Source organism: Gasterosteus aculeatus, chromosome X, assembly GCF_964276395.1.
Source record: "Gasterosteus aculeatus chromosome X, fGasAcu3.hap1.1, whole genome shotgun sequence".
NCBI lineage: Eukaryota > Metazoa > Chordata > Actinopteri > Perciformes > Gasterosteidae > Gasterosteus > Gasterosteus aculeatus.
In genome coordinates, this window is record NC_135698.1 from 15,703,376 (window position 1) to 15,713,209 (window position 9,834).

General features: G+C 42.0%; 2 protein-coding genes across 2 annotated transcripts in view; both read left to right on the top strand.

The window, feature by feature from the left end:
* The first annotated feature begins 1,148 nt into the window (after positions 1-1,148).
* LOC120809896 (E3 ubiquitin-protein ligase TRIM39) lies at positions 1,149-4,797 on the top strand. The gene is made up of 3 exons (XM_040164068.2): positions 1,149-1,315; positions 1,679-1,835; positions 2,917-4,797. The coding sequence occupies exon 3, from the start codon at positions 2,926-2,928 to the stop codon at positions 4,570-4,572; it is 1,647 nt and encodes a 548-aa protein (XP_040020002.2). The 5' UTR covers positions 1,149-1,315; positions 1,679-1,835; positions 2,917-2,925; the 3' UTR covers positions 4,573-4,797.
* Positions 4,798-7,467: 2,670 nt separating this feature from the next.
* The window catches only part of LOC144383765 (E3 ubiquitin-protein ligase TRIM21-like), a 3,154-nt gene continuing 787 nt past the window's right edge, over positions 7,468-9,834 (top strand). The window contains exons 1-2 of the mRNA XM_078083008.1: positions 7,468-7,620; positions 8,585-9,834. The exon at positions 8,585-9,834 is cut by the window's right edge and continues 787 nt beyond it. Coding sequence (XP_077939134.1) covers positions 8,594-9,834 — 1,241 coding nt within the window. The 5' untranslated portion in view covers positions 7,468-7,620; positions 8,585-8,593. The remainder of the gene's footprint in view (positions 7,621-8,584) is intronic.

Below are 9,834 nucleotides of genomic sequence, written 5' to 3' on the forward strand. Positions count from 1 at the left end.
ATATGTATTTATTATTGTTAGAATTCCCTTTGAAGCTGAAGTCCTGCTGCCGGTTTAGTGTCTCAATGACGGTCTCCTCATGTCCTCTAATTAAAACATCGTTAGTTTTAATGCACAATGACAGACAATAACATGCCTGCACAGACAAGATGTGAAAGTTTAATTTAAACATTAAGTTATGAATCTAAACTCTGCCCTAAAACAAACTTAACGGTACCAGTGAACAAACATCAGTCTCTGATAACATTTTAAAAGTTATGGACACTGAAACCTAGTTATAGTTATATCTCATGTATAACCGCTATACGCAGACGTGAATACCAGCGGGTCATTTCACAGAAGACTCCCCGAGAACAGGCTGCTCTCTGCGGGCTGAGATGAGGCTGACCGCTCGCTGTTGGGGGGTCTGACGGTCCCGTTAACTACACCTCACATCTCCCACATCCTGGAGCTCATTGTGAAGAAGGCTCAATGTTGATAAACCGACCACTGAAATGTTTAACAACTAACTTATAGTAACAGAATACACTTTAATATATATATCGATATAAATGTTATAATATATAACATCACATCTTAGTTTAGGAAATCGCTTAAGTTACGTGAGGTTGGTAACCGATGTCGTGTTTTTAAATGCACATAAGACGCTAGAACCAACTGCTCTTAGTGCTAACGTTAACCCGTTAACTTCCTTATCCCCCCCAACCCAGTAGAGACTCTGACCCAGACTATCAGCTGAACCTCTCCTGGGGCCATGTACTGTTCTTATGAACATCAACGTACCAACACACATTTATAACAAATACGAGCAGTTCACGTTTCCGGGAGCCGCTGCGCTGTTAACTGCAGCTCGTCTGCCCGCATCCGCCCGTAGTTATTAGTGAAGTTATGAACCTGAAATATCACTTTCTAAGTCAGTAACGTTACAGAATAAACAGACACCGAAACTGAACTCGCTTTGCTCCTTTTGTATTGTTGTCTGATTATAAACTAACTTTACATTTAGTTGTGGTCTTCTCTTCTCTCAGCCTGAAATATATCATGCTCCGTAGGAAAAGCTTTTCTTCCTAAACTATCTGAAATAAGATAAGGATAAGGAAGGACTTTGAGACACTGCTACAGCTACTGAGACACAGTCACAGACATTGAGAAAGGGCCCTTATGTGACGGGAGACGCATGTTAATGACGTCAGTATGCAGCGTCAGAGTGCAGCAGTGTGCAGCGGCGCTGCTTTGTAGTCCATCTGAAGATGGAGGATGGATGAGATGAGATGAATCTCTGAAGATGGACTACAAAGAAGCGCATCTTAGCATGGTTTGTTACATTGCGGAGTCATGCATATGATATAAAACAACCCGGTTCAAAGTATAACTTTATTAACAATGTTGTAACATAAATGGGTTATACTAGGGGTTACTTACACGATCGCCGTTTCTCGGTCATGATCGTTATTTCTCGTGGACGTGGGATGTTACGTAGCTTGTGAAAGTGGAGTCGTATTCCTATATTCTTGAATAAACCGCAGTTTTCTTTTCCTAAATCTTCGTGGATTCCCTTAACCATCTTCCATTGACCCCATTACGTTTTCCACAGAGGTCAAAGAATAGTGGTTAGGAATAGTCGTTAAGAGGTAATTTCTTTAACAATTTGAATTCCGCCGTATTTTCGCCGCTGCAGACTGACGTCACTGACATGCGTCTCCCGTCGCATCGTACTTACGTCCAGTCCATATGAGAGTAAAAGCAGAGCTGCAGTCCAGACGAGTCTCTCTAAAGAAACAACTGAATCCAGCAGCTTTTCATCAACAACACAACAGGATCTCTGACAAACTCTGGTGAGTACGCTGCTCTACAAAGACTAGATACATGAACTAAACATCTGCTCCCAGTTTCGTTCAGACCACAGTATGCTGAGTGTTGGACGTCTGCTTTTATCACAGAAATGTAGAAATGTGTAATGTGTAACGAATCAGCGGTATAAACCAAACCACAGAGACTGAACTCTGGATAGTGAGATAGTGAGACTGGACACAGTCACAGCTAGCGTTAGCTTAAGCTAACTAACCGACCTGTTTCCTGGTTTGAATTCAAACCTCGGCTCCACCCAGACAGGAAGGTCCACTCAGGGCTGACTCTTTCACACTAAAGGTCTTTCTTCAAATTAATTGATTTTAATTTTGCACTAGTCCCTCGATGCTGCTATAAAATTAATAATACAATCAAATGCTGCTTATGTGTATAACCGTAAATCAAAAAGTGTTTTATTGTTATTATGTCTGATGTGACGGTAATGGAGATATGTTGCATGTTTAATATTAAATTAATTTATTCTATTGTTATTTCGCTTAATTAACAAGTGGGTTAAGAGTGTTATTCCTGGAACGGTCCAGACATCAGACTAATGATTGTTTTATTAGTATTTAATAACAATAACTTTCTTTGATAAATAAACAAACCGCTGGTTATGTATTGCAGAAAGCCCCGCTTTTCAGAGATGGGGAGTTGGGATCAGAATCAGTTCAATTCATTTTGTATAGCCCAAAATCGCTAATTACAAATTTGCCTCAGAGGGCTTTACAGTCTGTACACATGCGATATCCTCTGTCCCGAAACCCACACATCGGCACAGGAAACACTCTCCAAAAAAATCACTGCTAATGTTTGAAACAATTCCCTTTTGTAAAGAAACTCTTTAAAGATTTGTTTTTTACTTTTAATTTTTGGAGTAACATAACTGTCTTTGCTTGTGTCATGGGGCACAGACGAATGGATTTGGGAGAGAATCCGGTCATTTTATGAAATAAAACGTCTCTATACCAAAGAGCTCCTACTAAAAATAGTTTGAATCTGTAAAAAAAAAAAAAAATCAAAAGGTATGTAATAACGTTCTTATTTCTCCACACTTGTTGTCCTCAGAGTGTCGATATGTCTGCTGCCAGCTGTCTGCTGACTGAGGATCAGTTCCTGTGCTCCATCTGTCTGGACGTGTTCACTCATCCAGTCACCATACCATGTGGACACAACTTCTGTAAAGCCTGCATCACTGACCACTGGAACGTTAATGCCCCGTCTAACTGTCCCAACTGTAAAAAGCTTTTCTACACCAGACCTGAGCTGCAGGTCAACACGTTCATCTCTGAGATGGCTGCTCAGTTCAGACTGTCAGCTCAACAGAAAGCCAGCAGCAGCAGCTCAGAGCAACAAGCTGCCCAACCAGGAGAAGTTCCCTGTGACGTCTGCACTGGAACCAAGGTGAAGGCCCTCAAGTCCTGTCTGGTGTGTCTGGTCTCCTACTGTGAGGCTCACCTGGAGCCTCATCTGACTACGTCAGGTCTGAAGAAACATCACCTGATGGACCCTGTGGAGAATCTGGAAGGCTGGATGTGTACGAAGCACGATAAACTGCTGGAGCTGTTCTGTAAGACCGACCAGATGTGTGTCTGCATGCTCTGCACTGTTGCAGACCACAAGAACCACGATGTTGTTCCTCTGAGAGAAGAATATGAAGGAAAGAAGGCCGAGCTGGGGAAGACTGAGGCTGAAGTCCAGCAGATGATCCAGAAGAGACGGCTGAAGATTCAGGAGATCAAACACTCAGTGGAGCTCAGTGAGGAAGCAGCCGACAGAGAGGTAGCAGAAGGTGTCCTGGTCTTCAGCGCTCTGAAGGAGTCTGTTGAGAGAAGCCAGGCGGAGCTCATCGACACCATCAAAGAGAAGCAGAGAAAGACCCAGAAACAGGCTGAAGGCTTCGTCAAAGAGCTGGAACAGGAGATCTCTGAGCTGAAGAAGAGAAGCACTGAGGTGGAGCAGCTCTCGCACTCTAAAGACCCTCTCCACCTCCTCCAGAGCTTCAGGACCCTGAACACTGCTCCACCCACCAAGGACTGGACAGGAGTCAGAGTCAGTGTACCTTCATATAATGGTGTCGTGGTGAGAGCTGCGAATCAGCTGGAGAAGAAGCTCAGTAAACAGATGAAGAAGCTGCTGGAGGCCAAGCTAAAGAGTGTTCAGCAGTCTGCAGTGGATGTGACACTTGATCCTGATACAGCACATCCTCAACTCATCCTTTCGGGTGATGGAAAACAAGTTAAACATGTAAAGAAAAAGAAGAAGAAGAATCTGCCAGACAATCCAGAGAGATTTAATCATTGTCCTAATGTCTTAGGAAAGCAGAGTTTCTCTTCAGGTAGATTTTACTATGAGGTTCAGGTAAAAGAGAAGACTGACTGGTGGTTAGGAGTGGTGAGAGAGTCCATTGATAGGAAGGGATTCATCTCTCTGACACGGAATGATTACTGGACTATACGTTTGTGGAATGAGAATGAGTATTTAGCTTGTGCTGACCCTCCAGTCGATCTCTCTCTGGAGTCCCGGCCTGAGAAGGTGGGGGTGTTTGTGGATTATGAGGAGGGTCTGGTCTCCTTTTATGACGTTGGTACTGCAGCTCTGATCTACTCCTTTACTGGCTGCTGCTTCACTGAGAAACTCTACCCATTCTTTAGTCCAGGTCTTTATAACAATTGTAAAAACTCTACTCCTCTAATCATCTCTGCTGTCAATCACACAGAGTAGAATAAAGAGATGATTTTCTCTTTAATATATATGTGCTTAATCTCGATCATTTCATCCAATGTTTATAATGACTGATTCAAAACTTGAGGATTGCAGGTCATACCAGGAAGAAAGATATGCCTTTTATTTGATGATTAGTATAAAGTGTAATTTTTTTCCCCTTAAAGATTTGTAATATAATTCGCAGAAGGGAATAAACAATGATTTGCCTCCGGCCTCTAAAAATGTACTGCTTCAATTTTTATTATTACAACATCAAATTACATTGTTGGAACTAGAAATTAGATCATTTTTTTAATAGGGCGGTTAGACTTAATGTTCTGGCGACGGAGCGGCACTGCCCGTGGTTGAAGCCTAAAAATAAAAATGATTTGAACTCAAAGTTTTAATGAACTTTTTTTTCTGGCTGGTTTGTCAACATTGAGCCTTCTTCACAATGAGCTCCAGGGTGTGGGAAATGTGCAGTGTAGTTAACGGGACCATCAGAGGTCAGCCTCACCTCAGCCCGCAGAGAGCAGCTTGTTCTCGGTTCTTCTGTGAAATGCTCCACTGATATTCACAGCTCTGAGGTGGTTATACATGAGATGTAACTATACTATAACTAGGCTTGTTATTTTTATATATATACATATATTTTTTAATTATATTATTTATATATATATATACGTATATATGTATTTTCTTTAACAAAAAATTAAAATATATATTTATATATATATATATTGTGCCAACCCACGGGCGCAGCCCTCTGGACAGTGCCTCAAGAGATCAGCACCAAGGGCAGGGGCACCGACGAGCATGAGGTCAGGTGACCAAAAGGGGAAACACCCCGCCCCCTCTGGAGACAACGAGCGGGCCAGGTGCGGCTCATGAGGCTGATGAAGGTTGGCCACACTATAAAGGACCAACCATTCCAACAACCCGGAAGACTAGACGCGAGTAGGAGCTGGCCTCATGCCGGGGTTTTTTTTTTGGCATGAGTGCTAAATCCCTGTTTTCTGTGCTTCCTGCAGGAAGGAGACTGAAGGCCAAACAACCCATTGAACAGAACCCTCAAAATAGGAAGAACCTATTTTTCCCTTTTCCTTTACTTTATACGTCAAAATAAATCGTACCCTTTTTTGTGTGCAGCCAGTCGTGTATTCAAGTTCGATGATTTCACTCCCACTCGTTGGTTGCCACTATATATATATATATATATATATATATATGACGTCTGTGACGTCATCAGTACGCAGCGGCAGCCGCGTGAAACTCAGAACAACAACAAAACACAGCGTGGAGGAGACGACTGCAAGCGAGACATTTACAAACCAAACTTATCGATCCACCGTGTGGAAACATTTTGGCTTTTGCAAACACCGAGGTGTTCTAAATAAGTCGGTCGCTGTTTGTAGAATATGTAGAAGCCAAATAAAAACCACGGAAACACGACGAATCTTTCAGGCCATCTACTAAGGCGCCGTGGGATTAAACAACGCCGACAGTCAGGCACCTCTAGCAGCGTCACCGCTGCAGCAGCAGCAGCAGGTAACTCCAGCTCTGCAGACACCTCAGGCCTCGCCAGCACCAAACTCAACATCACAGTAACAAGTTTATCTGTAAAGACATGCAACCCTACAATGTGGTTGAAAATCCGGGGTTCTGTGAATTGATCCAAACATTGTAATTATTGTGTAATGTTTACATTGAAAATGGCACTGGATTCAAATAAAAGGTTAATACATTTGCCATTAATTGTTGTTTGCTTGTTTATAATATCCATAATTAATTTAAACCTTATTTCCTTACAAGAAACAACAGGGATCTCAGAAACTTTGCCTGCACTGTCCAGTAAAGTTACTGAATTGATTTTTAGTCACTGAATCGAATCGAATCGTTCTAAATTAACCCAGATCGTCCTTGAATCGAATCGACAACCATGAATCGTTGTTAAAATGAATCGTTACACCCCTAATATATATATATATATATATATATATATATATATATATTATATATTTACACATGAGCTATAATTAGACAGTTCATAACTTTTTATCTATTGTCAGAGACTGATGTTTCTTCACCGGTAACGTTACATCTGTTTGAGAGCAGAGTTTAGATTCATAACTTATTTAAATTAAACTTTAAGGTCTTGTCTGTATACACAGTGAGCAGGCTTGTTATTGTCTATCATTGTGCATCAAAACTAACAAGGTTTTAAATGAAGGACATGAGGACCGTCATCGAGACACCAGGACGTCAGCTTCAAAGTGATTTCTGTACATTTTAACTGGAAGAGAAATACCACACTGATTATCAGCCTCTTGATGTTTGAGTAACAAGAAGAAAAACGGTAGGTATGTGGAATGTAGCCCTATCAATTAAAATATTAACCCATTATTGTTCCTGTATCCAAACTCCTCTTTACTTAAAAAAAAACCTTTTAGGAAGCTAATGCAGTGTGATGTAATATAAAAGTCCTGAATTAAATGTTTACCGGAAGAAAGACACCAGAGAAAAGATGACGAGACGAAACCAACACACAAGATACACGGAAGTCTTCTAGAGGGAATACACAATGAAATCTTGATTCATATTGGAGAAAATAAATGAATTAGCAAAATATGATCATGAAACATTTGGCTGCAGTGACCAAAGAACAGTAGTTTGTGGTGTTATTTTAATTTCATAGAGTCCTCCTCTTTGCAGACGTTTTGTAGCGTCAACAAAGAGTATCAGGATGTGTAACAGGATGTGAAGGACTTACAATGAAACACATTAATGCAGCAGGAATATTAATCCAGAGACTACAGGTATAAAAGTATAAAATGTTTTCAATGCATGACTTTTATTAGTGGTTGGTGATCCAAGTGCTTCTACTTCAGAGGAGGAGCTGAGTACCTCCTCCACCCTCCCTCCCTGAGAGGAGGAGGAAGGTAAAGGAAAGTTGGTGTGAGTGACGCAGAGCTGCAGTCCAGACGAGTCTCTCTGTTTCTCTCTAAAGAAACAACTGAATCCAGCAGCTTTTCATCAACAACACAAGAGGATCTCTGACAAACTCTGGTGAGTACGCTGCTCTACAAAGACTAGATACATGAACTAACAGTGAGACTGAACACAGTCACAGCTAGCGTTAGCTTAATCTGACTAACAGTTTCCTGGTTGGACTCGAGACCTCAGCTCCACCCAGACAGGAAGTTCCCCTCACGGCTCACTCTTTCACACTAAAGGTCTTTATTTAAATGAAGGTGTTTTTATTTTGCTCTGGTCCCTCCGATGCGGCTGTTACATTACATTACATGTAATTTAGCTTTTGTCCAAAGTGACTTACAATAATTATAAAACAAATAAAGTAAAATACTACGTATGTATATAACAGTAAATCACAAATGTCTTAATTCTATTTAATGTAAAAGCCCACTTTAAAATTATGTTTGTTTATTTAAAAATATAATGTAACTACTGTACAATGTTATTATGTTTAATGTTTGTGACAGTAATGGAGAGATAATGTTGATTATTGATTATATATATATATAAATAGGACCTATTATCTGCCGATAAAATTAGGTCATTAATCCAATCAAGAGTCTTTCCGTATCCAATGTGGCCAGCCAGCGGGTTATAGTGAGGAACCAGAGTGCCACTACCGCTTAGTTAACAGGGAGACAAAAATTTCACTCAGTAGAATGCAGCTGAGGCCAATTACACCTCCGCCTGGCACAGTTCTCCTGAACCACTCCCCCACTCTGTCCCTTCTACAGCCAAGCCAAACCACGGTACATTACCACAGTATTGTGTATTCTTTTATGGATAGGTTACAGAAGAGACAAGTTTCTTTCATCAGCAAGTAGCATACATAGTTTCTGTAGAGTAGTGGTATTTGTTATTAATGTATTTTTATGGTACTTAGAGTCGGACTCTCATGGACCAACGTTCGACTAATCATAGTTTGCATTGTATTTGTATAAAAAAAATCAAAAGATATGTAATAACAGTCTTGTTTCTCCACACTTGTTGTCCTCAGAGTGTCGATATGTCTGCTGCCAGCTGTCTGCAGACTGAAGATCAGTTCCTGTGCTCCATCTGTCTGGACGTGTTCACTCATCCAGTCACCATACCATGTGGACACAACTTCTGTAAAGCCTGCATCACTGACCACTGGAACGTTAATGCCCCGTCTAACTGTCCCAACTGTAAAAAGCTTTTCTACACCAGACCTGAGCTGCAGGTCAACACGTTCATCTCTGAGATGGCTGCTCAGTTCAGACTGTCAGCTCAGCAGAAAGCCAGCAGCAGCAGCTCAGAGCAACAAGCTGCCCAACCAGGAGAAGTTCCCTGTGACGTCTGCACTGGAACCAAAGTGAAGGCCCTCAAGTCCTGCCTGGTGTGTCTGGTCTCCTACTGTGAGGCTCATCTGGAGCCTCATCTGACTACGTCAGGTCTGAAGAGACATCAGCTGATGGACCCTGTGCAGAACCTGGAAGGCAGGATGTGTACGAAGCACGATAAACTGCTGGAGCTGTTCTGTAAGACCGACCAGATGTGTGTGTGCATGCTCTGCACTGTTTTAGACCACAAGAATCATGAGTATGTTCCTCTGAGAGAAGAATATGAAGGAAAGAAGGCCGAGCTGGGGAAGATTGAGGCTGAAGTCCAGAAGATGATCCAGAAGAGACGGCTGAAGATTCAGGAGATCAAACACTCAGTGGAGCTCAGTGAGGAAGCAGCAGACAGAGAGGTAGCAGAAGGTGTCCTGGTCTTCAGCGCTCTGAAGGAGTCTGTTGAGAGAAGCCAGGCGGAGCTCATCGACACCATCAAAGAGAAGCAGAGAAAGACACAGAAACAGGCTGAAGGCTTCATCAAAGAGCTGGAACAGGAGATCTCTGAGCTGAAGAAGAGAAGCACTGAGATGGAGCAGCTCTCATGCTCTGAAGACCACCTCCACCTCCTCCAGAGCTTCAGGACCCTGAACACTGCTCCACCCACCAAGGACTGGACAGGAGTCAGAGTCAGTGCACCTTCATATGAGGGGACTGTGATGAGAGCTGTGCATCAGCTGGAGAAGAAGCTCAGTAAACAGATGAAGAAGCTGCTGGAGGTCGAGCTGAAGAGAGTCCAGCAGTCTGCAGTGGATGTGACACTTGATCCTCATACAGCACATCCTCAACTCATCCTGTCTGATGATGGAAAACAAGTTAAACATGGAGATGTAGAGAAGAATCTCCCACACAATCCAGAGAGATTTAATTCTCATCCTGTTGTTTTAGGAAAGCA